Source organism: Scheffersomyces coipomensis (genome assembly GCF_036884675.1).
Source record: "Scheffersomyces coipomensis strain NRRL Y-17651 chromosome Unknown DFJ63scaffold_4, whole genome shotgun sequence".
NCBI classification, from domain to species: Eukaryota; Fungi; Ascomycota; class Pichiomycetes; order Serinales; family Debaryomycetaceae; genus Scheffersomyces; species Scheffersomyces coipomensis.
Window position 1 is genome coordinate 402,160 of NW_027042895.1, and position 27,969 is coordinate 430,128.

The window sequence follows — 27,969 nt, forward strand, 5'->3', positions numbered from 1 at the left end:
GAAAACGATTGGATCAGATACCTCTTGGAATTGAGGATCTTCTTCTAGGTTGATTGCACCATTAGTATTGTTTGAATCACTATTTCTTAACGATGATGACACTTTCTCCAAACTGATTTGTTGTTGTGATTGTAGATCCAAACTAGGAGAATAATTGGATAACTCATCCAAACTAGGAATCTCAATCATTGTTTGTGTAGTGTATATCACCAAATAGATTGATGATGGGATCTACTTTACTGTGATAACCTTATAACGATCTATTTGCACGGTATACAATAGTTTTTAACCTTGTTTTGTTGTATAGGCTAGCAGGAGCTAGAAAAAATTTAGGCAACCAAAAGGAAAAAAAAAGCGCGTAAAAATTTCTTGTGGTAACTAATTGCCTCTGTAAAGAGACGAAGGGGTGTTGTTGTCTAGGTATATCAATCTAAGCAAGCTTTCATCCTTAAATCGATGAGGCAATGAGGAGAATATGCAGGGTGTTGGACTTGGTGACTAGCTCTAAAGATGTTATAACCAATTAGATCGATTCTGTTTGTATGAGTTTACCAGTTGGTGTTCTTTTTTTTTTGCAGCACTGTAAAATGGAAGTTATGACTATGGTGAGAAGGTCGTCAATCAATCCAAACCATCAAAGTATCCTAAAGTTGTTAAATCAAGTTGAATCGCAAGTGTTAGTAACTTCTTTGCTAACTATGCTTAGGAGAGTGTTAGTCCCAGTAGAAGTAATCAGAGTACATCCTATCTAATTGACTACTATTGTATTTATTTTTGAAACTGAAGCTAATTCTTCTATTATTTGTTGCGCACAGCATTAACAACTGTTAGAAGTTATATTTGAACATGAATTTACTTCATGATTTATATCTATTATCGATTTAGATTATCAAGTTGAGCTGTTCAATGTTTTAATAATAGGTATCCCATTGGGATAATTTGTACTAAACAGTTTAGCGGTTCCGCTCACGTGAGTTTTCAGATATCACCAAAAAAATCTTTTCACCTCGATAGATATGATAAATCAAATCTGGAAAATCTTTGGGAGCAAAATAAGTTGTAATCAATCAACATTGAAAAGATACAAGGAGCCACGATACTAAATGGCAGGTCAAGAAGAGTTGATTGCTGGATCAGTCCATAGTATTCCTACTTTGATAAACCAATTTATTGCAACGGTTGATAAGGAAGATGAGCCAGAAGCTTGTCAAGTCTATTCTCAAGAATTATCTAATCTTATTAATCAAGATGAATTGACTCTTTTGGGATTCATTCAAAATTTGGGATCGTCTTTAACTTCAGACTCTGATAATTTGAGAACAAAATCAGTTCAATGTTTGTCGTCTACTTTAGGTTATCTCGTTGACTCTACAAAACTTTCCAAACAAGATATCAACGTATTGGTCGACTTCTTATTAAGTAAATTTGATGATAAAGTCTGTTTACAATATGTTTTAGGATCAGTAAATTATTTGATTCAATTCAAAAATTTCATTCCATCCTTAAATGACAACTTGAAGAAAATATTTATCAGATTATTAAAAGGGTACGATCCAAAGAAAAATCTTGCCAAAGTTAGATTTGAAACTTTTCAAATCTTAGCCACAAGTTTAAAGTTACATTTACCAAAAAATGAAGAAACCAATGATTTATTTATAAAGTCATTCATTCATATTGCATCTGGTGAAAAAGATCCTCGAAATTTATTGATATCATTTGAGTTAAATTCTAACTTGAATTCGGTATTTGAATTTGATACTATTGACAATGAATTACATAAAGAATTTATCAATGATTTATTTGATGTCTGCTTCTGTTATTTCCCCATTTCATTTACTCCACCTGCTAATGATCCATATAAAATCACTGCTGGTGAACTTAAGAGCAAATTAAGAGCTACTATTGCATCTCAATCATTGTTTGCCAAAGATTCATTTAGTAATTTAATTGAAAAATTAACTTCAACCAACGCAGTCATTAGAAATGATACGTTAAAAACAATTCTATTATGTGTTGAAAACTATTCAACCTCCGTATTAGAGGAATTCTGGTTAACCTTGTGGAATGCATTAAAATTCGAAATTTTACATAATGATATATCCGAAATCTTTAAATCAAATTTGAATACTTTGATTCCAGACAACTTTGATGAAAACATTGATGATAATGATGACAATAAATCGCTAATCTTAACTTTACTAATTGTTGAAACTTTAATCGGCAAACTTATTCATGAATCAAATCCTCGTGCACAAACAAACTTAAATAATTTAATAGAAACCATTCAAAATGAATTAAAGGATAACTTATCTTCTGTCAAAGATAAGTCAAAACAGTCAACATTACTTTTAGCTACCATTGCTTCCATTTCAATTGAAAGTTTTAACAAAGTCATTTCATTTTTATTTTCCTATGATGTCTGGGGTAAATATGTTAATATTGAACAAGAAGATGTTGAGATGGAAGCTACTTCAAGTACCACTTCTAAGATCACTACAGATGAGCTTGAGATTGATGTTAATCAAGCCACCGCTGTTTCTGACAACGATAAAGATTTGACATTAACTACGGCAAAACAACGAGATTTAGTTGATAATTTTGGATATATTTTCATTGCCTATCAAATATTAACTACAAAGTATTCAAAAGTTAATGAAGAATCTGACTTAGGTAATCTCAAAGATTATCTTTTGATCTTTATGGGACAGTTATTAATGACCTCTTCAAGTATTGAAAAGACCTTACGTTGCAAAGTCATCCAACAATTGAGTAAATTGATTTCATTACCTAAATTCCTTACTGATAATGAAGTTGAATTGATCTTGGGATACTTTAAAGATATTTTAATCTCAACCATCATAAATCAATCACAAGATGCTTGGGAAAATGATCTTGTTGTGAAAGAAATAATTAAGGGTGTTATCACTATAGCAGAAACTCAAGGACACTTGGTAATCGATTTGATTATAAGTGAATTATTAAACTTATTAGACGGTCTGGATAATACTAATGTGAAGATAGACTTGGTCCAATTCAACAAGATTTTGAATGTTATTGGAGATGTATGTATAAACTATCAAATCTTAGAGGTATTGTCTATTAGATTGTTAAATAAGATTCAATATATCGGTCAAGAAGATGATAAGGATAAGTCTAAATATATTGCATTAATCATTGAATTATTTTTGAAGTTGATTAATAAAATTGAAAACTTACATCAATTTTTAACTAATACATGGTATAAATCATTCTTGCCAAAGTTGTTGAAATCAATCTTTGACTTACAAAGAACCACTTCTTCAAACGATTATGTGTTGATTGAATTAGTTGGAGATTTGTTTGGTTTAATTATTAGATTCATTGATAAATCCAAACATCAAGAGATATTATCCAGATTTGAAAATACTTTCATTACTTCTAATGACACCAAGGAAGATGACTTTAATGAAAACTTAATTGAAACTCCTCTGATCTTTATTGGAATTTGGAATAAGATGCTTTCAAACTTGGATAATTCAGTTAAATTTCAAACTAGTATTATGGAAGTGTCTGACAAAGTCATTCAACTTATTTATAAAATCGAAACTAAAGATGAATATTTAAGAATTCAATATTTGCAGAATTTATCATTGTTATATAACAAATTTATTGAAAATGATATTGTTGTTGAAGTAAATCTTGAGAAATATGTCTCACCAATTATAACTACAGATTCAAAAGTTCAATTTAATGAGACTGATTTAGTGACATTTGAAATATTCATTTGGATATTAAAAGCATTGGTTATAAAGATGAACAAGAGTGGAATTACTTACTTATATCAATTATTAGATATCCAACAATCAACATCTTCTACTGATGTCAAGCAACTTATTGGAAAATCATTAAAGATCTTATTTATTGATTTAAAGATCTTTACTAATGAGTTTGATATTTCATCGACTGCAACTTCACCTACCAAGATCACGGGTAAGAATATTATTTCAAAAGTTAAGAACTTGAATGTCAAGTTATTATACAAGCAACAAATATTTGAAATCATTTTACCAAGATTGATTAGCAATATAGAAGAGAATAAGACCAATGAAAACAATACTAATGAAATCTATTTGAATTCATTGTCATTGATTTTAGAAGATTTACCAAAAAAGATATTATTAAATCATTTAACTAAAATCTTGCCATTGGTATTAACTAGTTTAACCTTATCTAAATCACAAACCAATCGATTATTACTTTCATCATCATTAACTACTTTGAATGTTATAATTGAAGAAAATCCTCAACTTATTGAAAATAAATTATCTGTTTTAATTCCAATTTTATTGAAGTTAAGTGTATCAAAAGTTGTGTATAATAAACAATTGATTAATAGTGAAGAAATTAGAGTTAAAAGTTTAACTAGTTTAATTCAAATATTTAAGGTATTCAAGACTGATGACTTACACAAGTTTAAACAATCGATACTTAAAGAGTTAGTGACTGGATTAGATGACAAGAAGAGAACAGTTAGAAAATTAGTTTGTGATTTAAGACAACTGTTATATGAATTATAGAATAGAATGTGTATATCAATCAAGTATATATATATTATTAATAGAAAGTAAGGAAGAAAAGAGTATGTATATAATGCAAGTGTAGTGTTAGGAGAATCGATCTAATCAGAATCTTCTTCGTTATAATCTATAGGAGCCAAACCAGGAGTCAAACCAGGATATGAAATAAACCCCTTTTTAACCTTATCATTGAAATCATTAAAGAGAGTATCTTCTTTACTACCATTAACTCTCTTCTTTCTGAGTCTTTTTGAATTTTTATTAGTAATAGTTTCGACTAAGCTTGACCTTATATCATTTATTTCATCTTCGACTTGATCATTAGAAAATTCACTAGCCATTTTGATTTGATTTATATTACGTTTAATTAATTTCTTTATATATTTCCCTTCTTCAATAGATGGATTTGATTTATTAGTGATGATATTATACTTTATGAATTTGTTAAACTTCTTATCCAGTTCGACTTGTTTCTTTATTTTAGATTGCTTTTGTTTCTTTAACTTTCTGGTATTTATACTGGTAGTTGTACTATCTAATTGGTTAGCAAGTAATTGGGTTGATGTAGGAGCATTGATTTTCTTTTTATTGGTTTGACTCTTTCTAGATGTCTTTTGAGATGTTGGTAAAGACGGGATTATATTGGAGAGTAGCTTGTTGACAGCAGCTTCCGCTTGAAACTTTGAAGCTTCTGATTTGAATGCCATATTGTTTTGATATCTTAAGTTGTAATCTGAATAACTTCCTTAAATCAAAATATAAAGAAAATTATTCATTATAGAGAAGACCATCTTTCACAATTTTTTGGCGCGTGACTAATCATGTGATCAATCGTCCTGTATATAATATTCTTCTTTTTTTTCATATGAATTAGCTTGTGACAATTTTACGTCATGATTCTGAATAATAAATCATCACCAAAGAAAAAAAAAAAGGTGGGGGAGGGGGGGAGAGTTCCATAACTATTTTTATCAGCTTCTTTCTATCTCAAGTTCCATGGTCTATTATATTTTGATTTAAATGAGTTTCGGTTGACTTAATGATGAGCAAGTTTTAAGTTTGACGGAATTAGCAGTTGTGTATCTTTGTATCTTTTGTATTAGCCCATTCCCATTGACTTGACTTTGATTTGGTTAAATTATTATATATTCTAGCTTATCTTAATTAGTGAGAGGTATGTACTGACTAGTTCAAGATATTTTCCATATAGTATTGAGAATACGAATGGTTTAGTCATATCTCCTTATGATCTATGGTATGATAGTTTTATATATATATTACTACTCTATAATATTATCCAAAGTTATAGCAATCATAATTAATAAACTTATTTTCAGCATTGTGAAATTTTGCAACTGATAAATTTTGTTGCACTTGATTGTAGTTACTAGTAAACCTTGTACCTTAACCCCACTGAAATCATGGAATATACCTCTGCATACGATACTATCTCTATTATCACCTAGTTATGTTAAATCCTCTACTTACTTACTTACCTACCTACCTACTTACCTTCAATAAGACTATAAAGAAGGTTTTTGAAATTATTATATTATATGCAGTACCAGACAGTTGACTGACCGAGGATAGAGCGCATGACCTAACCAGGTAAGCACTACCCAAATAGGAAATTTGACTTGATTAAGCGTGAAATGAATTTTAAATATTTAATTCACATGTTGATGATGATGATTTTCACTATTTGTTAACTAAGGACAATTAAATAGAGGTTGGGGTAATACGGGTTCATTTGATTTATAACTTATATATTGTATCCAACTTATATATAAGAAGTTTATTTTCCCATTTAAATTTCATTTTCTTCTCCTTTTCCTTTCCTTTCCTTTTCTTTTCTTAATTACTACTGATCTTTTATATTATAATTCCTTAATATTTAATCATCAATATATCAATCCTCATAATCAATCAATCAATCAATCAATCATAATGTCTAAAGTTGCTGCTGAAGGTTTCGACTCCTCTGAATTTTTAACTTTATTAGAAGCTGGTTTATCTGATGATGCCACCAGAAAGAAGGCTATTAGCGGTGTTAAAGCTGTTATTGTTTTCACTTTAAAAAACAAGGATGGTAAAGATCAATCTTGGGCTTTAGATTTAAAGAAAGAAGGTACCATATCAAAAGTTGAAGGTACTGCTCCAAAATCTGATGTTCAATTAATCTTAAAAGATGCTGATTTCGTTAAATTGGCTGAAGGTAAAGCTAATGGTCAAAAATTATTCATGAATGGTAAATTAAAGGTTAAAGGTAACTTGATGAAAGCTACTGCCATTGAATCCGTCTTCAAAGCTGTTGATCCAAGACCAAAATTATAAGCTCCTCATTTTTGTTTATTAAGATTTGGATTCTCATTATTCTAAATGCTACTTTTGATGCTTGATGCATATTCAATCAACATTTAGATTAACCTAAAAAGAATTTTGATTAAATGCCATGTTTGAAATGTTTTCTTAAAAACCCTCTAATTTTTTTTATCGGTTAGATATATTATTAGTATATAACTTTATAAGTGTGGAACCCCATTTTTATTTCTATCTTAAAGATCTATATACATGAGTTATTTATTATTACCATTAATAATGTGTTATAATGTGTAGAACTAGTGGTTTGAATCGTGTCATCAACCAATAAATCACTTGGCTACTCCACAAATATGGAGTAAAAGCTAATCTTCGGTTACGACCGTTGAATCAATTATAGACTTCCTAATTAGGAAGCATGTGGAAAGATCATACAAGTAGTGTAAATTACATTTCTTTTTTTTTGTGACAACCAACACACTTTTTTTAGAAACTTTGAAAATACTTGATTTGGCAACATATGTATAAGGATCTACATCTAACCACATAGACAATGACAATTGATAGATCTTATGCTGCTACTCCTGAGCTAGCCGCTGGAAGCAGTGGTGGGTTGTCGGAAGAATCATTAGCTATGTTTTTCGATCCTGACTTTAATCCATCTAATTATATTGATAAATTATTTCAAAATATAACAACGTCATCAACAGCATCTAATTATTCAAAGAATTCATTATCACAATTATCCAATAGTATTCTGAATCTAACCACTCATTTGGATTATTATACTAATGAGTTATCTAGTCAAAGTTTAACTTTGAAATTAGATACTTTAAATAATTCAAATTCTTTAATTATACCTAAAGAATTAGAAAGTCATAATAATCATATATCATCAAGTACCAAAGGAAATCAAGAGTTAACCAGATTGAAATACTACATTAACGTATTGAATAATTCCATAATATCCTTACAAACTGATTTAAACTCCATCAATCAAGATTTGAATGAAAAACCAACCATCAATTCAGAAGCTAATGATGATATAATAAATAGTTTAGTAACATTAAAACTCATCAAATCAAATCTTGTCAACGTGTTGAAATTATTTGAATTCTTAAATAATGCATTGATTCAAAGTTATAATAGTTTATCAACTACTATCACTCCTACATCCGTTGATCAACAGCATAATTTCTCGGTTGATGAATTTCAAAATATTTTAAATAATTTATTAGATACTTTGAAACTACAATTAATCCAAACCAGTAATGATCCAAATAAATTCAATGACGTGGTGAGTTATATTAATAAATTGATTAATCTTGGATCAATGTTTAATAATTTAACTAAATTCAATCTTCCATTTAGAAAGTTCATTAATAGTTTATCTTCCGAATTGGAAAAGTATCATGCTAATTAGTTCTGGATAGCTTACATTCATGGTATTTGACTTCATTAATTGACGTTAAAGATTCCTATTTGCATAATTATAATAAAAGTAATATACAAGGGTTTATTTTTTTTTTGGCTGATAGTGTTTTTTTTTGTAGAATTAGAGGTCACCACTTTCTAAATTAGCTAATCTTTTAGCTTCTTCTTGTTGTTGTAATTGTAATTGTCTTTGTTTCGATAAGTTCTTATTCATGATTTCTAACTTTTTGATTTCTTCTCTTGGATTATAATTACCACTAGATAAATTATCATAAATTTCATCATATTTACCATTTGATAATGGAGCATTACCTCTCATTCTTCTTCTCATATCAAACACCCCATTCTTACAATCCATAAATGCTCGAAAGTTGGCAAGACAAAGTTCTGGTAAATCTTTCTTCAATTCAGGATCCATTAAACAATCCTTAGGTGTATTCCTTTCAATCAATACACATGGTGATCTCTGCAAACATATGGCCAATGCTTTCTTTTGATCTTTACAACTATAATCTTGTCGTTAGTATTCTTAGTTCTTGAAAAGCTATGTGCATAACGTAATGCTCTCTTGTAATACATACCTAGCACCCATTTTAACTAGCTACTCTTATAGTGAGTTAAACCTTTATTTACTATCCAACTTCACTATAAAGATATCTGGTGGTAACCAAAAGAAAAAATTATGACAAGACATGGCCCGACCCTTTAAGACTTTTATGTGCAGGAGACGACTCCAACCAAAAATGGTGAAATCACATTGCAACCTCAAATTAACCTAATTTACTATTTTAAATTAATTACAACTCCTACTTCAGTACAGATTCCACAAGAGATTATCAATAAATGACAATCACATTCGTGCCTGGTGAGGTCAACAAAGGACCGTATTCAGTTCAACAAGTGGTATGGAAAACACATCATATAATTGTGTATGGATCAGGTAATAATCTTATAATCTGTAGTGGGAATTTAATTAATCCTAGTGCAGAGAAAGTGACTCCTAATAACTTAAGTAAGAACTTACAAACGATATATCTCGAAGCAGATCCAGTTGCAATTGATATCAATCCTGATAATGGGTTGATTGTCATTTCCATAAATTCCAAAATCATCGTCTATAAGCCAGTTAATGAATTCATGGTAAAGCCAAAATGGACAGAAGCATTACAGTTTGAAATTGAAGATAAGTATCGAATTAATTGTTTGAGATGGGCTGCAGATGAACAAGAAGTTATAGTAGGGACATCCAATTCTTTAATCCTTTATCATATCTATGATGAATACGGCACCATAAAGTATAACAATAGATGGTATTCTCAACAAAGTAATAGTATCACTGATGTTAAGATTACCAGATCTGGTAATAAAATAATGACTGTCAGTGGTCCATATGATCGATTATTAAAAGTATGGTCACGAATGAACTATGGTGATGATAATACCTTGTTTGAATTGAGTTATTTAAGTCATCCTAAAGATTCATATATCTTAGATTTCCATTGGAGAATAAGTTGTAATGATAGTAATGAAAGTGATGGGAATAATGGTTCCAATGATAAAAAGAAAGTAATTGATAGTTCAATGGCAGGAATTAAAAATATAAGAGGTTATATCCATGATAATGATGAAGATGAAGGTGAAGTAATATATACTATTACAAATGATTTTAAACTTAATGTATGGGCATCTCATGAATTTAGTGGTCATAGTCATATAATGAATTGGTCGACTTTAGACTTAAGTAAAATATTCAAGCAGGATGATTCAATTGCTTGCACAATCATTATAGAAAATCATTATCTTCAAAAGTCATTGCTTCCCTTTTTAAGCTCATCTAGCTTATCTGCATTATCAAATTTAGAGCATTTTGATTTATTATTAGTTGTTTCCAAATCTGGAAATGTGATAATATATACCATTGAGAATATCACCTCAAGTCCACTTAATAATGTTAAATTCACTCAATTAAATCCTCATATAATTTACAAGTTCGATTCTAATACATTCCCTATAAGTCTGTTTGATATGGGTAATGATGAATGTATCAATAGTAGTAATCACAAAGCAGATCATGATACTAGCAAATTATCAATCGAATACATAACTTCTGAAGAATTTGTCATAAATCATATAAAGCCAATATTGATTCCTGACGTTTCATATTTAATTGGTTCTTCAGATCAACCATCTCCCATTTCCTTATTGATACATGATAGAATAAAAAACACAATTAGATTTAATGGACTCTTATTTTCCAATATTATAAATCCTACTGAAGAAAAAGTTCAATCTTTAGGAGCAGTATTGATAAACAAATTACAAGGACATACAAAGTCAATTCGAAAATTAATTAAATCAAATTCATCTTTTTCAGATAAGAATATCCTTTTATCGATTCTGAATTTTCCAGAGCATAATTATATTTGGGAACCATTACTCTTGAATATTTCAAGTACAAAAAATATGACATTAACTAAGAGATTTCAACTAAATGTGAAGTCCGAATCAGATGATATAGGTAGTAATTCGCAGGGTATTTGGACAGCAGTTATAATCAATGATATTGAGCCTCCTAAATTATCCAAAAGAAGACATTTGGTTGTATCAATTGACAAGAATAGTGTTTTGAGTTTCTGGGATTGTGATGGATCAATCAACGATGATCAACCAGCTGAATTAATCAATACTCTTGAAATCATGGATAACTCAAATAAAAAAATCATAACTGAACCTCAAGCATTTGTCTTAACTACTTTACCAGTTGTGGATGAAAATACAAAGGAATATTGTATAGTAGCAATCTTCTCCAAGGAGTTAGTTCGAGCTTGGAAGATTTCAATCCATTATAATGAAGATAAGACAATTGAATCATTCGACTTCAGTAGTTTGAAGATTGATGGTTTACCGCATCCAGAAAATGTTTATCAATTAGTTACTATTGATAACTTCATTAATGCTATAGAGAGAAGTCTAATCGCTGTTATTGATGAAGAGGGGTTATTAAGAAGTTTTGCCTTGAATCTTTCTGCTGCAAGTACAGGATCTATATCATGGAAAGAAACTCATACTGTTCATACTGGTGTTAAAAGGGCCAGTAAAATCCATGGAGCAACCTTTATTAATAAGTTAGCGGTCATTGATGAAACGGGATACAATCTTTCTATCTGGAATTTGAGAGCTTGTGTTTTAGAATACGAAGAAACCTTTCCTGAAGACTATGGAAAAGTTAAAGATATTGATTGGACTTTTATTAATGCTTCTAAGGAAAAACTGACTTCTAATGCAATCTTATCCATTGGATTTGGTAGATTCGTGTTGCTTTATACCCAATTACGTTATGATTATACTAATAATATCCCTACCTTTGCTATGTTGAAGAAGATTGATATTTCCGATTATACCTCTCACGAGATTGGAGATCTGATTTGGTTGAATGATGGATATTTAATCATTGGTAGTGGAAACCAATTTTTCATAGATGATAAGTGGATTCAATTAGGTTCAGGAAGTCTTGATACCACCATTAGACAATTAATGATCGGATACACTAAAACTAGAAACAATTCAGATCCAGATCATCATGATGATATTGATGACGGTGGTGGATACAAGAGAATTGATAAATCATCTGATGAGTTAGTTTATGATATTTCTCATTTGGTGAGGATTTTGAATGGTCCATTACCGATCTATCATCCACAATTCTTAGCACAAGCTTTGTTCATGAGTCAAACTAAATTGGTGCAAGATATATTGGTTAAATTGTTTCTGGATTTAAGACAAGGTGACCCAATTGCATGGGATTTGAATATGGAAATATCTAAAGAAATCATGAGTATTATCATGGGATCTCATTCTGGAGCAGGTGAACAAACTCCAAAGACGGAATTTCTTCAAGCAGGTAGAAGATTCAGTATCAATCTCGATATATTTAAAAACTTTGATTCTAATTTAGCCGATATGTTAATCGAGAAATTAATGAAAATTTCGTTACCATTATTAACTAGACATCAACAAAGTACGTTGATTTCGATTATATTGATCGTGAAAGATTTGAAACAGTTCACCCTTTCATTGGATGATAATGGGATTAGATTCTTCATTGGTTTCAAGTTATTCCAATTATCTACCAAACAATCGAAGCTTTCTATGAGAGATATCAACTGGGCCTTGCATAGTGAAAATAAAGAGATGTTATTGAATTTGGTAGAAGATTACTTTAAGAGTCGATTAAAGTGGGAAAATATAAAGCAAACAGGGTTAGTCTATTGGGTTCATACTGAAGGAATCATCAAGCTTATTGAATCCGCAGCTAGGAATGAATTCAGTGATTCAAGAGATCCATCCGGTAGAGTTTCATTGTTTTACTTAGCTCTTAGAAAGAAACAAATCTTATTAGGTTTATGGAGAAATGTAACGCATAGTGAAAAGCAGAAAATGTTAGCTTTCTTAAGTAATGATTTCACTCAGAAACGATGGAAATCAGCTGCATTAAAGAACGCGTTTGTCTTATTAGGGAAACATAGATATCTTGATTCCGCTTATTTCTTCCTTTTGGGTGATTCAGTCAAAGATTGTTGTTCTATTTTGGCTAATAAACTTGAGGATATCCCATTAGCAATTGCTATTGCTAAAGTGTATAATGCCACTGATCCTAGTCTTATCTCTTCGAAGCTGGCATTAAGTGATAGTTTAAGGTTAATCATTGAGAATTTTATATTACCAGAATCTATTCAAAATGGTAATAGATGGACTACTAGTTGGATCTTCTGGCAAATGAATCTCAAGGAGCTTTCAATCCAAGCATTGGTCAAGTCTCCTCTTGAAATGATTGAAAGTCATGGAGATAAATTTTCAGAATTTTGTAATACCAATTTTATTCAAAAGATTTCTACATCAACTTTGGGACAAAGTTTCTTAAGAGATGATCCTGTTTTGATTTTATTATTCAATGATTTAAGACAGAAGAAACTGAATTATTTAAAGGGATCAATGGGTATTACGCCTATTCAAGAATTCGAATTTATTAAAAAGGTGTGCGGTATTTATACTAGAATGGGTTGTGATTACTTAGCGTTGTTATTGGTGAGAAATTGGAACTTTGTCCATACTAAGGAAGTAAGAAAGATAACTAACAATGAAGCTGTGAATGGTAATGGTGCTGCTGTTACTATTAATGGAATTCAAAGTGATACAAATGGTTCAAGTCAAGTACCTAATATGTTAGAATCGTTTAATATTGGTAGCCCTACTACTGAGGCTAAGTTTCTTAATAGAGCTCCACCACCACAAAGTGTATTTGAAGAGCCAGATATGGGATCATTTAATTTTGGGTTTTAATCGCAGTATGCACAATATATACTTCAATACAACATCTACTTGCTACAGTGTAAATATAAAACACTTCGTAAAATCATATTAATCGTCAAAACTCTATATATATAACCTCTCTTTCAAAATACAGTATTAGCTGTTCTTAAGACTCTTGATAAAGTTTCCATTACATTTGCCCAAGATTCTGAAATTGTGATAATAAAGCCAAAGATCAAGAACACCCACATTCTTGAAACGATGACACCTTGAATGGTAGCAAAGAACATTGAATTGAATACAGCCAAAACCACTTCTGTTGATTCATCCATTCTTTTCCAAAATTGTTCTGCGTTTTCCAAGGGTCCATCAAGGATTTGAATTAATATCATAATAAACCGTCTTAAAGGATATACTCTAACTAATCTAAGGACAAAGTTATCCCACATTTCAACCAAATAATGACGAACATAAACCAATTCAAAAAATTCAAATTCTTTCCTTTTTAAATAACGAGGATCACCATAATTTGGATCCAATAACTGTGAACATTCTTCAGGACGAAGTTGACAAAATGGTTGTGTCAACAATACTACTTTGAAATTGGTTTTAAACTCTTCAATGGTAAATGGATTAACAATATAGGGTATCACCACTATACACGTTAAAATAGGAATGATCACAAAAGCAATGAATTTAATATTATCGATAATAGCTTGTTTGTTCCTAACAATTCTACTTCTGATATCACCAACTGTAGCAGCAGCACAATTGGATATAGATGATGGCATCTCTACCATATGATCTGACATGACTGATTAATCACACGTCTGGCAATGGATAATTGTACCTCCCCTAACTATAACCCCTAAAATTATTTATTTATGATCTCACGTCTAGATATCTTTTTTACAGTAGCTTTTGTCGCATGCTCGTTATCATCAGACTTTTTTTTTTGTCATCTCTTTTGTGGAGTAGATATATATGATTTAAACAGATCAAGTTGATAAAAAAGAACTGTAAAGGTTTTACTTCAATGATGGTAGTTAAATAGTTAAAAGTGATAGTAGATCTTTAATGAAAAAATAATAGTAATATTTTAACTTTCAAAAGGTTAACCCTACCCGGGACTCGAACCCGGAGTCTTCCGCTTAGGAGGCGGATGCCTTAACCGTTTGGCCAGCAGGGCATGTTTGTAGATCTATAAAATTTGCTGGTTCAAGGCAAGGGTGCAAAATACATGAAAATTCTTTTGGTCATAAATTGATGAATATTACCCTTTTTGAATTGTAATTAGTCTTTATTGAATTATAAAACCTAGGTCTATCGTTTAATATCAATAAACAGGAATATTATAATCTCTGTGGTGATGATTTTGAAGTAAATAGAAAATAATCGGTTGCAGAATTCAATGAGGAACCAGATCTCATATGATGGTTGAAATAAGATTAAGATGAAGAATTTGATTTATCAAAAGGTAAATTATATCAATAAAAGTTTATGACCAGTATTTAAAGATGAGTTTATGATTTTGTTGTTGTTCAGAAGCTAAGAAATGTTGTAAAGATATTTGAACATATTTTATTTTTCAAGGTTCCATAAACTCTGAACCAATTTTGTATTTAAGTTCATCATTTTTTTTGAAAACCATCATTATACTCTTTTTGAATCAATATAGTTTGCTTATTTGGTAAATATACTTTTGTAAAGTGGTTATTTAAGCTTGTGTATAAATTCACCTATTTTTGCAGTTTAAGCTGCTAAAAGTAACTAAAATTCAACTTCAAAACTCTTCAAAAACCAGAATTCTTAAAACATTTATTCATAATTTTCTCCTCTTTGAAATACTTCTTAGTAATTATAGCCTTCAAACTTTATAATCAAGTTATTCTCCACTTAAATCGCAATTATATATATATTCACTTCTAATCAGAACACATTCCCAATTAGGAAATTGACGTAAATAAGGTCGTGTGCAGATGTACAAGGACTATTTTTTTTTTTGATGGATATTTTAACTTGAGAAGTCGAATAGAGGAGAGAGAGAGACCAATGCTTATTTATCAAACTTGTGATAATTTTTAACAAAACTTAAATTTCGAATATAGCAAGCATCAGCCTCTTTCATTAACTTCTTAGATACCAGTTATTTATATATACTTATATATATAATCAAGTGTTAGAAGTAGACCTTGACTTCACCCTTTCACCCCTATATGCATTTTTCATTATCATCTCGTATATGAAATAATCTATTATCAAGAAAAAATAACCACTACCAATCATCATGCAACTTATTCAATCCATATATGCGTTGATGTTATCAACCAGTTTGGTTTCAAGTTTGCAATTTCCATTTGATACTAAGAACTTGTTCAAATTCAATAACATCCAAGAAGGAGATATTTATCGTCATTATACAACTGTTCCTGAAGATGAATTGCCGATAAATTTATATCAATATCAAGATTTTGTAATAAGAGTTGATTATTCCGATAATAAAGAGTTAAAAAAGTTCTTACTCGAGACTAAAACTGCTAAAGATCAAAATCAAACCAATGTAACGTTTAACAAATGGGCTAAAAATAATCATGGTAACTATATCGATTTACAAATTAGTGAAGAAAATTTAATCAAATTAATAGAAAAATTCCCCACCATAAATTACAATATCATTATCGAAGATTTAGCTCAAAAAATCTATGAAACTTATCCAAAAAATCATCATGAATCTCTTAAATTAGCTTCAACCGATTCAAAATATAAATTCAAAGCTACAGAAGAAATAATCGCAGAATCAAAAGTAAATGTATTATCAGAATTATTCTTTAAAGAATATAGACCATTAGAAACCATCGAAGCTTGGTTAGATATTTTAAAACAAACTTATCCTGATTTAATTTCTTTTGAAGATATTGGTCATACTTATGAACATAGAACTTATAGAGTTGTCCATTTTTCAGTGCCAAATTCAGATATTGAACATCATGAAAGAAAAACCATTGTGGTAACGGGGGGTGTTCATGCCAGAGAATGGGTATCAGTAAGTTCAGTATTGTATACCATCTATTCCCTTATCTTACATTATAATGAAAATCCATCATCCAAAATCTTATCTAATCTTGATTTCTTATTCATTCCAGTTTCAAATCCTGATGGATATGAATATTCTTGGAAAACTGATAGATTATGGAGAAAAAACAGACAAGAAACCATCTTTCCAAATTGTTTTGGTATTGATATTGATCATTCATTTGATTTCCATTGGACAAAATCTTCAGACTGGGCTTGCGGAGAAGAATATAGTGGAGAATTACCATTTGAAGCTTTTGAATCACAAATCTGGGAAGAGTATCTTAATCAAACCAATAATGATCATAAGATCTGGGGTTATATTGATTTACATTCTTATTCTCAAGAAGTTTTATATCCTTATGCTTATTCCTGCAGTGAACAACCAAGAGATGAAGAAAACTTGATTGAATTAGCTTATGGTATTGCCAAATCCATTAGATTACAATCCGGAAAAACTTATAATGTGTTACCTGCTTGTATAGACAAGGATGTTGATTTATTACCTGACTTAGGATCAGGATCTGGTTTAGATTTCATGTATCACAACCGTGCTTATTGGGCTTATCAATTAAAATTAAGAGATAGTGGTAGTCATGGTTTCTTATTACCAGGTAAATATATTGAACCAGTTGGTAAGGAAATATTCGCTGGTATTAAATATTTCTGCTTATTTATTTTGAATGACGAATAGTCAATAACACTGATTCATCAATTCCACCTTACAATTGTATAGTGATTATAATAATATTAGTTTAGTTCTATGAAAAGCCTTTTGAATTTAAACATTTTAATTTCGTATACTGTAAATTTGTAAAAGTCGATTAGCGAGTGAAAAAAGCTGAAAAAAAAAAGACTCATAAAATTTAGCGATAACAGTGAAGATAACAGGTATTCAAAATTACAGATACATCTTTCAACATGAGAATAGTTATACAGAAAGTGAAGAAGGCTTCAGTGACAGTGGATGAAAAAGTGATATCAGAGTATGTAAAGAACTAGTTTAGTTGAAGGTAGACAAAGTACTAACAGAGCCTATTAGGATAGGTAAAGGATTAATGATCTTAGTTGGTATCTCAACTAAAGATACGTTAGAAGATATAACCAAAATGTCGAACAAGCTCCTTAGTTTAAGGATATTCGAAGATTTAGACCATCCCCCTCAAACTAAAACCAAATGGTATGGTAAGCCATGGTCAAAGAGTATAATTGATGTTCAAGGTGAAATATTAAGTGTTAGTCAATTTACTTTATATGGAACGATCAAGAAAGGTACCAAACCTGATTTTCATAAAGCTGCCAAAGGTGATGTTGCCAAAGGATTATATGATACATTCTTGCAACAATTGCGTACTGGATTGGATAAAAGTACTGAATCAGAAGAAAGTAAAGTCAAAGATGGTGAATTCGGAGCCATGATGGATGTTGAATTGATCAATGATGGTCCTGTAACTATCGTATGGGATACAAATGATCCAACCTTGTAAATAGAGGATATTACATTTGATAGATCTACTTTAAAATAATATAGAATTAAAACACTAACTAAATATAACTGTAAAAAAGGGTGACATATATATATACATATCAAGAAGAATTAAATACCATTACTTACACAAGTGAATGGTTTACCATAAGCATCAGCTTCATATGACAATATGATAGATTGGATAGTGGCGTATAAACCAGGACCAAGAATATAGAACCCAATGAGAGCAATGATTAAATTTAGTATTATTTCACCTTTAGTGACTAAGGTTGATCTTTGAAAGATTTCCCAAACCGATAATTTTCTATTTTCTAATTTGAAATAATATAATTCCTTTAATTTGAAGTAAGCACGAGACCAGAAGAAGAAACCAAATGAACAATCGAATAATGATGACATTAAAGATAAAAGATCACTAAAGAATGGAATAACTTCGGCAACCACAAAGGCTAAGATCCATAAGATAAGATTAATACCACCCCAAACAATCCAACCTTTGGAAGTATGACTATTTCTATGAATTGAAGTTTTGGAGAATATGTTTTGAAAGATGAATTGAGCAGAAACATTAGAATATAAAGCTCCTAAGAAAATAATAGTTGGTACAGCAAATGAAAATGAAATCTTTTTATAAGTAAGACTTAATGAACCAAAACCCGGAGAAGTAATATAGTTATTACCAACATAAATATAAACAATGACACCAGCTAATGAGAATAAAGCAATTTCTAAGAGAGTAACTGCCCATAAAGCCTTTTTAAAATCCTTTGGATTTTTCATTTGAGAAATAAATGATGGATAAGTAACTTGACCCACAAAAGTATAAACAATGTTTAACACGGCAGACATGATATTAACATAAGTAGTACCTTTGATTGGCCAAGCGGTCCAAACAATAGGTAATTCTTCCTTGTCCCAATCGAAAGGATGTTTTTCAATACCAGCAAAAACCATAGCTAAAACAACAGCTATAAACATAGTAACAGCTGAAAAAATACCAATAATTGACATATGAGAAAATGTTCTTGGTAAAGATACAAAGAAACATATCACAGAAGCAACAACACCAAATACTACTGAACAAACGGTAGTATTATCACTGATGGTATTAAGATATTTAGCACCCACTAAAACATGTAATGATTGAATTAATAAGTTATTCAAGACAAAACATATAGCAGTCAAATGCCAAACCCATCTTTTACCCCAGAATAAATGTTGACCAATATCACAAACATTGGTTAAATGAGGATAAGCAGCACAATAATCAGCTACGATTAAACCAGTATATAAAACAAGTAATGCAACAATTAAAGTGACAATTAAACCTAAACCAACTCCTAAAACCGAAAAGGACCATGGGAAAGATAAAATAGCCAAACAAATATATTCACTGAATAATAATCCAGCCGTCTTTTGCCATGAACAATTTCTATAGTTTATATCATGAGCGGATTCAAATTCCACTTCCTTTTGTAAATATAAATCAGGATCACCTTCAATGGTGGAATCATCTTCTTCGAAACGAGTTTGACTTTCATAATCGACATTCTGCTTTTCATGTTCAGCATCTGAAGCCAATTTATCACCAGTAGTGATGGTATTTGCAGTCTGGTTAATCAAAGGTTGCGACATGCTAGCTTAGCTTATCTTTTTCTGCAGGGGGGAGGGGGGGAGGATCTCTTCACTTTTAAAAATTGGGTAACAGATAAAATGAACTAATAACAATAGGGACAAAACGATATATATTTATAGATAACCTAATTTGCGATGAAATACGGTAAATCATTAAATAATTTTATGTCAATGGAATTATAACTGAATTAAACCAGTCCATCACCCATCGGATAGGCGGTCGAACTATAGTTGGGTTCCATTTCGTATCAGCAACCCAAATTGGGGTACAAAAATGACAGGCTCCAGAAAATAGAATATGTAAAAAAAAAAGAAAAGTGATTTTGGTAAAAAATTGTGGTAACTGAGGCTCCTTCCCAATTGGGACTATGACGCAATCATGTGCTTAACTATGTAGAATCAAGTTTTAAACTATAGACTAAACCCTAAAATTTCATAATAATAAACTATTGCTAGTTATTTCACCATAATTAGGTCTAATTACGATTTGAAACCAATTAACATTTACTTAGGTCAAAATTTATGACAATAAAAAGAAATTTTAAAATTACAAAGGTAATATCGATACGGCGATTCACTAATTCAGATTTAAAGTCATCTTCATCTACTTCATCGTAGTGTTCTCCTTCATCGGAACAACTTGTATCTACCTACCTACCTGCTATCGTAATTGAGGTATTATTCATATCACAAGCGAAGATAATGGGGAATGTCTATCATAATAATAGATATACGAGATATTAAATTAAATTAAATTAAATGAATTAGCAATATGTATATGATTCAATTAAGAAACTGTGCATAGTCATCTCTTCAATAATATGTCATAGGAAAGCTGTTCTAGTTTGACATCAACATATAATTTGTTAGAGCCCTTCTCTATAGTTGTTCCGTTATCAAAATATTATCTCTCTTATGGAAATTTTCTCCTTCGCGAGCTAAAGGTTGCGAATTTTTGTTTTCATTATCTTTGGACTGTAGCTTCTTTTATGCTTAAAGTTAACATATAGTTTATCTTTGTTAATGAAGACTATAAAATTGTTATCTATCTTGTAAACTTTATTTCTTTTCACTTCTTTTGTGCTTATCTATATAACCAACAATAATCATGAGATTTAATTCAGTATTTTCTTTCGTTATTCTATTCTTTCTGGCAAAGGTGATTTCTGAGAGGGTATGTTGGAATCAAGATAAAATAGTGCAATTTAGAGTTTCTTATCCTACTATAGCTGAGTTAACTAATAGTACTGAATCTAAGTTTAAGTTAGAAGCGGTTTTCCCATCTCAAGCATTTGATCTAAAACCAGACTCTAACAAGAATAATGATACAGAAAATTGTCTGCCATTACCCCGCTATAACATTACATATGAATCATCTGACACCATCGAAGAAGATGAAAGTAAATCATCAAAGGAGGAAGAAATGCAAACAAAATTGGAAAAAAAACTCTTAAGAAAGCTAGTTGATGCATACACAATACCATTACAGTCAAAAGTTACAGAATTTACTTATCATTGAGTTGGATAAAAGATTAAACCAGGACACACTATGAATTGCCTTCTTATGAATAATCATACCAATAACATTAATATTACGCCTAAGTAAACTAATTAGTCCAGAATTTAGAATGCTATTACCATTTACATACCTCATATTATGCTTAAGCTAAAATAAAATACCTTATAGTCACCATTCCTGAGACAAATTACAATATTCTTTCCCTTTTCCAATTTTATATTGACTTTAGTAATATAGATATGTTGTTCTAATTCTAAGATAAAAGGGAAGATCATCCCAATCAAATTAACTTTCAGAATAGTCTTTATTTTCTTTTCATTTCAACCATTAATCAAGAATGAAATTTCAAGGTATTGCTCTTAGTGTTGCTGCTTTCCTCTTGATTGGGAATGCCATTGCATCTGATATCAACGAAATGCCTCCTTCGCCAAGTGCCAAAGTTACTGCTGTTGGATGGAATTGGCCGTGGCCATCATACAAGAATCATACAACTTTAGTTACCAAGACAAGAAGTACAAAGACCGCAAGTCTTCCTACTACCACAGCAATCAAAACTTGTCAACCTTATGACGTTAAGTGCCATGGATTCAAGCCGTATAAACCAGCCCTTCCAACTAAAACAAAAACCGAAGAACAATTGTTTACAATCTTGCCCATTAAGACTAAACCAACCCCTACAATCGGAAGCATCAATGAAGATGCCACTGTTACAAGTATTACAACTGAAAAAGATAAATGGTTCTCAATCTTACCCATTAAAAATAAGCCAACCTCTTCAGTCGAAATTAATGACGAAGATGTGACCGTTACAACTGTTGCTGCTGAACAGACCAACTAAATCAATTAAAGTTACTACGGTCTATAAGTTAACTTCATTCTCTCTCTTTTTCATTTTTTATTTATTTTATTTTTTTATTAGTCTAATATATAAAAGTTTAAAATTATCATGATTTAAACGTAGACTAAGGTATAATCAAGACCTCATAGTTATATAGGACCAATTGACTACAACCAATACAGTGCATCAAGCCGTGGACAAGAAATCAGTTGGGTCAACAATCACGGGTATAAGTTACAACCTTTGCATGTAAGCAAAACTGCTCTAAATATAGCATAGCACCAACAGTTGTACTTTAGAATACCATATTATGCTTAAGCTACCATAAAAATATTAGACTTACCAAAGTTGATACACATAAGGAGGATTTAATTGCCTTGTATAAAGAAAAGATAATATGCAAGTCATTCAATTATTGTACGTTTATCATCATTCAAGTTCTGGATATAAAGTAGCAAACCAAATTATCTTTAAGAATAATCCTACTTTTCTTTTCTTCTTCTCGCTTTAACCAAATAAACAAGAATGAAATTCCAAGGTCTTTTACTTATTGCTGCTGCTTTTATCACCACAGCAAATGCTGTTACATTACCCCCTACTCCTGAAGCTAGCATAACTGACAATCACTGGACAGTACCCAACGCAACACCCACGAAACATACCACTATGAGAAGCCCTGAAGAATCATTAGAACCACAACCAGTTCACCCTTTATGTCGATTTCCTGCTTATTGTTCTGGACCAGTCAGAGATGATTGGAATAAGACTGAACCTGACCATCTGTCATAGCTTTATTTAACACGTTTATTTTCTTATTTTCTATTAATAACTAGCAGTTTGATTTATGTTTAATATAAATTCTTATCTTTACATTTTCGCCAACGTAGATCATAGGACCATCAGTAGTGACATGATTATAATGAATGAAACGATTGCTATCCAACCATATTTAAAAGTATCATGAATATGAAACCTTTCATTAGGATCAGATTGGAATTCGCTGAATATATGATTTGTAATTGGGTTTTCTGATGCCGTGGATGAATAATGTTTCCAGATACTTGGATCCATCAAGTAATTGATCAAATCATATTTAGTTATGAGTATAGTAATTAAGGACACTATAACAATTGATCGTATTATGGGATTCTTGGTACTAAATAATCCAATTTTCTTTATCGTTTTCTCATCAGTCTTATCATCTGACATGATTATCGTATAGAAGTCAAATGGTTTATAATCTTGTCGTTAAACCATTTGGTTATTTGATGTTTGTTGTAAATGATTTTTACCCGCACTTTAAATCGCGTTAGAATTATTAATGTGTGGTAAACAAAAAATCATGACTCTTTGCTGATAACAATCTATACTGTAATAAAGCAATAAGAACGGTTAACTTATACCATTGTTGAACTTGTCACTCTTGACAAAAGTAATCAATAGACTCCAGCGTCTGTACAAGGTAATATAACACCATATCATAAAAAATACTGCCAACCCCACAAACAGTAAGATCAAACCAGTTGCAATAGCCAATCGTATTATACAATAGATAATATCTAATTCAGCTAAGATTACAGAGAACACACTAATTATTATATTCAAATAAGGCAACTTACTACCAGAATAGACGAAATTAGTACCAGATTCAGCTGTGATATTAAAAAAAGTATTGAATGCATTGGTGAATGGTGGTTCAAAATTCTCAGGTTGTATAATAACAGAGATTGGTGATTTCTGATATACATTTTCCACAAGATCATTCCATACATTATTAAAAGCCAACACAAGCAATCCAAACATCCTTCAACGCTATTGACTATTATTCCATTTGTTTGTTTCCTATTGATATTGACTTCACTTGATTTGAAATAAACTGTGTTGTAAATATCTCAGTCATTTTGTATTGCCTTAGAATAATTTTGAGTTTCGATTTGTGTAACTTTACAATTTTTGACTGCCAAACAGCGGTAAGGATCTTTTTACAATGAGTAAAAGGCTGCTAATTCAAGATCATGATGAAGATCAAGATGGTACAACCAATATCAATAAACGAATAAAGATAACATATGAATTGGTGGATCTTCCTGTTGATATTCTTCATTCGATTTTCAGTTATTTGACTAGCGAAGATATTGCAAATGTATCGATGATTGATTCTTATTACAGACAGAATTTTATTCTATTTCTATTTAACAGAATCAAAACTACATGGCATAATTTATTAGCTGAATTTGAAAGCAAAGCAAATTTCTTTTTAAGATATAAATATTTAATTGAACAAGTACGAATAATCGATTGTTACTCGTATGGTGAATGGCATATCAATATATTTGACAATTATTTGAATTTGTTGCCCAATTTAACTCGGGTAATCATTAATTCAAACAATTCTTCCAATTGGATAAAATATAGACAGAATGAAAAAATACATCAATTAACGCTTTATCTAGATAAAGACCATTTCGAAACCCAGCATTTACAAAATCAGCCCAGAAATGTTAGCGTCAAGCCTTTGGCATCCCATTCAATTCAACCTAGAATCTTCCATATCGACCACATTAAGGATTTTCCTTGTCTACGAAAGTTAAATCTTGATAATTACCATTTCAATTGGGAAGTTAATGAATCATCGTCTCTGTTTTATCATTTAGTCGAATTGAATCTAACCAATTGCACTTGGGAATATCCATTTAAACTATCACAATTTAATATGGATAGATCAACTCTTGCTATACTCAATATTAAGTATTTTAGTAACAATTCATTCATACTTTCTGAAAGATTTAATGAGTTCCTATTGAACCTTGAAGAAAATTTCCAAAGTTTAGCCAATCTACAATTAACCATAGATCAGGACAATTCAATCAACCCTACTCAATCCATTTCCTGGGAAAGAAGACTCCCGTCAAATATATTCGATAAAATTCTAAACAAAAGCTATTTTCCATATTTAAAACACGTTAAATTGTTTGGTTGGTATATTAATCTCAGTAATGTTAAGAACAGTCTAAGAAAGCTAGATGTCAAAGAACTTAATCACATTGAGGTTATAAATTTAAAGCGAGTTAATAATATTAACAACAACAACAGTAATGATAATGACGACCAAGATCTTGCTATATTACATGACATTCTTGATGAATTGATGACCTACTCTATAAAATTAATAACTAATTAGAAATTTCTGTATATACTGCGACAAAATATATATTCGCGTAACTGAAAAAAAAATTTGTAGCGAATTAGATCCCCTTATATTTCAGGTTTACCAATATTGGACCGTTATGAAAGGGTGTATATCATTCATACTATCATTACTTGTGTTAATCACTTTATGTTTAGCCAACACAGAGACAATTTTATTTAAGATCCCTTATTACTATAACATTAAACCTCATGCATTACCTTATACTAATCCATCCACTAATCATAGCATAATCAACATAAATGATACCCATTCGCTTATTAACGATTATCCAATAAGGTCTATCTCATCATTAAATATCGATGAGAACTTGATTATCTCAATTGATGACTATAACAGTGGTGAACTGTTTGAAAGAACGTTGCTTGTGAAAGTCAACAATTATGAAGATCACTCTTTTGAATCAAACGATTTCATCAATGTTAAGCTATGTTGGCCAGCAACTTATCCCTTTGATTTTCATTTAAATCATTTATTCTTAAAACCAATTGATTTAGTAGGAGAGGGGGATACATTCAGCAAAGAAGATAATGATAACGAGAATTATTTTGATATATATTTGGAAGTTAAATACAAATTCAGTGGGTATACCTTTAATCCGAGTTCACATCTGTCGAACCAACAGCTACAATTTCAACTATATATCAACAAGTTGGCAAATAAATTGATCCCAATTCCTAATGAGTTATATGGATTTTTGACTTATTTTATCGATTTGTTAATCTTTATGTATATCATACTACCTTATATCTATGAGACCATTTTTGAAGATTCAGTTACACTTACCTAGCTTTAGAGTTGGAAATATGCATATATAGTAGTAAAACAAATATACATTTACTAGCAGCTACACTGTAGCGAGTTATTTTACTATATGTAGAACAATCTGATTTGAGAAATCAAGAAGATCACCCTTTTTTTTAAAGATCTTACTTTTTGCACTGTTCTTTGTTCTTTACAACCCTCAAAAATTGGCAACAGATTTTTTTGCAGCGTTTAGATATTTACAACACTTCTTTTAATAATCATTTTGTTAACCAATCAAAAAAGTAAGAGAATCAATCAAAATGAAGTTGATTTCATTGATGATTTACCTATGTGCATGTTTGATTGATTTCACGGTAGGTTTAGAATCAAATAAGACTCACAATTTGGAAAAGGAAGTAAGAGGTTGCCGTTTAGAGAAAGAAGTTAAGATGGAAGATTTGATGTCAATGACAACTGAATTTGGAGGTAAAAATATGTTTACTGTTGATAGAAGACTGGGATTAGAGAGTTATAATGATACTGGAAAGTTCATTTTAGAATTTTTGTCTTCATTGAACCAATATTACGATATTTATCAGGTGCCATATGAGGGTTATGGCTTTTGGTCAAACAACAATTATCTTCAGTATGCCCAAAAAAAGCTTAGGTTATTCCCATATTTTTACTCATTAATGGGCGATAGATGCCCATATGTGAACAAGTTAGAAATAATCGATAGCCAAGGTTGTATACCTGAAGAATTTGACAAGTTTCCCGGTAATACTTCTGTTGTTGTACAAGATGGCGGGTGCGATATAAATAAGAAAACTGCATTAGCATGCTATTATGGTGCCACATCATTGCTTGTAAATAGTACTAATACATTCATAATGGAATCACATGTGAATCATCAGAGATTCCATCTTTTACACGATTCTACATTCCAACCATTTAAAAATGATCAAAAAATGCATACATGTCTTGGAATTGTGTTCCCATCATTCAAGATTCGTTCCAAAGATCTTGATCAGCTAATGAGGGAAAACACCAATTCGACTGTTAGTGGTGAGTTGATAATGTCAACTTTAGTATTTGCTTCTTATTTCACCAATATATTTGCTGTAAGTAAGCTGGGTAATAGTTCAAATGTTGTCTTGGCAGGAGCAAATTACGATTCTTTTGCAAATTCGGTAGGCATGAATGACAATGCTTCAGGCGTGATTGCTCTTTTGAATATCGCCAAGTATTTAACCAAGTTTCAACTCAATAACAAGGTTAGTTTTGCATTCTGGGGTTCGAAAGAATCGTATCCTCAGGGTCATAGTGTTCCAATGCTGGACGATATGCAAGATAACGTTAAAATGTATCTCGACTATGATACAATAGGCTCTCCTAATTATGTGCCTTATGTGTATGTTCCAACGCAAATGGAACCATCCTTCTATGAAATGTCAATCAATAAACAGTTTATGAAAGAGAATCACATATCAGCAACTCATGCAGATTTTTTCCTGAAGAATAATATCACTTGGAAGCCTTTTTACGAGATGGAACTTGACAGATCTCATTTTAGAAGTATATATAATGTACCAATTGGTGGACTTACTTCCGGCTCACAAAAGGTTAAATCAGGAGACATGTCATTGTCAGATTCTACAGACGATCCATGTAGGCACTTACCTTGTGATACAGATATCAATTCCGAAGCTTTATTCATGAATACTCGTGCTGCTGCCTTTGCAATTGGTACTTATGCCCGTAATTTGACAGGCTTTGAAAACAAAGAACCCAAAGAATAAGTAGGTTTTCAGAAACCGAAAAATGATTATGCTATATACAGCT

General features: G+C 30.8%; 16 protein-coding genes and 1 non-coding gene across 17 annotated transcripts; 10 read left to right on the plus strand and 7 right to left on the minus strand. All coding sequences in view use genetic code 12, as the record gives it.

Annotated features, from left to right (window-relative positions):
• Positions 1-646: 646 nt before the first annotated feature.
• MET18 (Met18p) lies at positions 647-4,607 on the plus strand. The gene has a single exon (XM_064903499.1). It carries the CDS (start codon positions 1,104-1,106, stop codon positions 4,554-4,556), a length of 3,453 nt encoding a protein of 1,150 aa, XP_064761536.1. The 5' UTR covers positions 647-1,103; the 3' UTR covers positions 4,557-4,607.
• A 50-nt stretch (positions 4,608-4,657) lies between these two features.
• DFJ63DRAFT_335526 (uncharacterized protein) lies at positions 4,658-5,263 on the minus strand (the record flags this gene model as incomplete). Its single annotated transcript, XM_064908221.1, has 1 exon — positions 4,658-5,263. One exon carries the CDS (start codon positions 5,261-5,263, stop codon positions 4,658-4,660), a length of 606 nt encoding a protein of 201 aa, XP_064761537.1.
• Positions 5,264-6,503: 1,240 nt separating this feature from the next.
• DFJ63DRAFT_286873 (uncharacterized protein) lies at positions 6,504-6,890 on the plus strand (the record flags this gene model as incomplete). The annotated part of the gene is made up of 1 exon (XM_064905016.1): positions 6,504-6,890. One exon carries the CDS (start codon positions 6,504-6,506, stop codon positions 6,888-6,890), a length of 387 nt encoding a protein of 128 aa, XP_064761538.1.
• Positions 6,891-7,331: 441 nt separating this feature from the next.
• Positions 7,332-8,531, plus strand: DFJ63DRAFT_319051 (Golgi transport complex subunit). The gene has a single exon (XM_064907017.1). The coding sequence runs from the start codon at positions 7,429-7,431 to the stop codon at positions 8,296-8,298; it is 870 nt and encodes a 289-aa protein (XP_064761539.1). The 5' UTR covers positions 7,332-7,428; the 3' UTR covers positions 8,299-8,531.
• DFJ63DRAFT_145076 (uncharacterized protein) lies at positions 8,365-9,026 on the minus strand. Its single transcript, XM_064903518.1, has 2 exons — positions 8,891-9,026; positions 8,365-8,815 (listed from the first exon to the last, which is right to left on the minus strand). Exons 1-2 carry the CDS (start codon positions 8,899-8,901, stop codon positions 8,431-8,433), a joined length of 396 nt encoding a protein of 131 aa, XP_064761540.1. The 5' UTR covers positions 8,902-9,026; the 3' UTR covers positions 8,365-8,430.
• Positions 9,027-9,152: 126 nt separating this feature from the next.
• DFJ63DRAFT_286980 (uncharacterized protein) lies at positions 9,153-13,649 on the plus strand (the record flags this gene model as incomplete). Its single annotated transcript, XM_064905025.1, has 1 exon — positions 9,153-13,649. The coding sequence occupies one exon, from the start codon at positions 9,153-9,155 to the stop codon at positions 13,647-13,649; it is 4,497 nt and encodes a 1,498-aa protein (XP_064761541.1).
• Positions 13,650-13,762: 113 nt separating this feature from the next.
• On the minus strand, positions 13,763-14,431 carry DFJ63DRAFT_313335 (uncharacterized protein; the record flags this gene model as incomplete). The annotated part of the gene is made up of 1 exon (XM_064906145.1): positions 13,763-14,431. One exon carries the CDS (start codon positions 14,429-14,431, stop codon positions 13,763-13,765), a length of 669 nt encoding a protein of 222 aa, XP_064761542.1.
• A 304-nt stretch (positions 14,432-14,735) lies between these two features.
• On the minus strand, positions 14,736-14,808 carry DFJ63DRAFT_t98. Its single transcript has one exon. It is a non-coding gene; the product is annotated as a tRNA-Arg (tRNA).
• A 1,128-nt stretch (positions 14,809-15,936) lies between these two features.
• ECM14 (putative metallocarboxypeptidase) lies at positions 15,937-17,385 on the plus strand (the record flags this gene model as incomplete). Its single annotated transcript, XM_064905106.1, has 1 exon — positions 15,937-17,385. The coding sequence occupies one exon, from the start codon at positions 15,937-15,939 to the stop codon at positions 17,383-17,385; it is 1,449 nt and encodes a 482-aa protein (XP_064761543.1).
• On the plus strand, positions 17,356-18,233 carry DFJ63DRAFT_144393 (D-aminoacyl-tRNA deacylase). Its single transcript, XM_064903500.1, has 2 exons — positions 17,356-17,677; positions 17,734-18,233. The coding sequence occupies exons 1-2, from the start codon at positions 17,613-17,615 to the stop codon at positions 18,176-18,178; spliced, it is 510 nt and encodes a 169-aa protein (XP_064761544.1). The 5' UTR covers positions 17,356-17,612; the 3' UTR covers positions 18,179-18,233.
• Positions 18,234-18,288: 55 nt separating this feature from the next.
• DFJ63DRAFT_335533 (uncharacterized protein) lies at positions 18,289-19,815 on the minus strand (the record flags this gene model as incomplete). Its single annotated transcript, XM_064908222.1, has 1 exon — positions 18,289-19,815. The coding sequence occupies one exon, from the start codon at positions 19,813-19,815 to the stop codon at positions 18,289-18,291; it is 1,527 nt and encodes a 508-aa protein (XP_064761545.1).
• A 1,108-nt stretch (positions 19,816-20,923) lies between these two features.
• On the plus strand, positions 20,924-22,172 carry DFJ63DRAFT_335534 (uncharacterized protein; the record flags this gene model as incomplete). Its single annotated transcript, XM_064908223.1, has 2 exons — positions 20,924-21,303; positions 21,671-22,172. The coding sequence occupies 2 exons, from the start codon at positions 20,924-20,926 to the stop codon at positions 22,170-22,172; spliced, it is 882 nt and encodes a 293-aa protein (XP_064761546.1).
• A 444-nt stretch (positions 22,173-22,616) lies between these two features.
• On the minus strand, positions 22,617-23,472 carry DFJ63DRAFT_144474 (uncharacterized protein). Its single transcript, XM_064903507.1, has one exon. The coding sequence runs from the start codon at positions 23,379-23,381 to the stop codon at positions 23,061-23,063; it is 321 nt and encodes a 106-aa protein (XP_064761547.1). The 5' UTR covers positions 23,382-23,472; the 3' UTR covers positions 22,617-23,060.
• A 92-nt stretch (positions 23,473-23,564) lies between these two features.
• On the minus strand, positions 23,565-23,975 carry DFJ63DRAFT_313342 (uncharacterized protein; the record flags this gene model as incomplete). Its single annotated transcript, XM_064906146.1, has 1 exon — positions 23,565-23,975. The coding sequence occupies one exon, from the start codon at positions 23,973-23,975 to the stop codon at positions 23,565-23,567; it is 411 nt and encodes a 136-aa protein (XP_064761548.1).
• Positions 23,976-24,159: 184 nt separating this feature from the next.
• DFJ63DRAFT_313343 (uncharacterized protein) lies at positions 24,160-25,353 on the plus strand (the record flags this gene model as incomplete). The annotated part of the gene is made up of 1 exon (XM_064906147.1): positions 24,160-25,353. One exon carries the CDS (start codon positions 24,160-24,162, stop codon positions 25,351-25,353), a length of 1,194 nt encoding a protein of 397 aa, XP_064761549.1.
• Positions 25,354-25,459: 106 nt separating this feature from the next.
• Positions 25,460-26,170, plus strand: DFJ63DRAFT_313344 (uncharacterized protein; the record flags this gene model as incomplete). Its single annotated transcript, XM_064906148.1, has 1 exon — positions 25,460-26,170. One exon carries the CDS (start codon positions 25,460-25,462, stop codon positions 26,168-26,170), a length of 711 nt encoding a protein of 236 aa, XP_064761550.1.
• A 277-nt stretch (positions 26,171-26,447) lies between these two features.
• Positions 26,448-27,926, plus strand: DFJ63DRAFT_313345 (uncharacterized protein; the record flags this gene model as incomplete). The annotated part of the gene is made up of 1 exon (XM_064906149.1): positions 26,448-27,926. One exon carries the CDS (start codon positions 26,448-26,450, stop codon positions 27,924-27,926), a length of 1,479 nt encoding a protein of 492 aa, XP_064761551.1.
• Between the last annotated feature and the right edge of the window lie 43 nt (positions 27,927-27,969).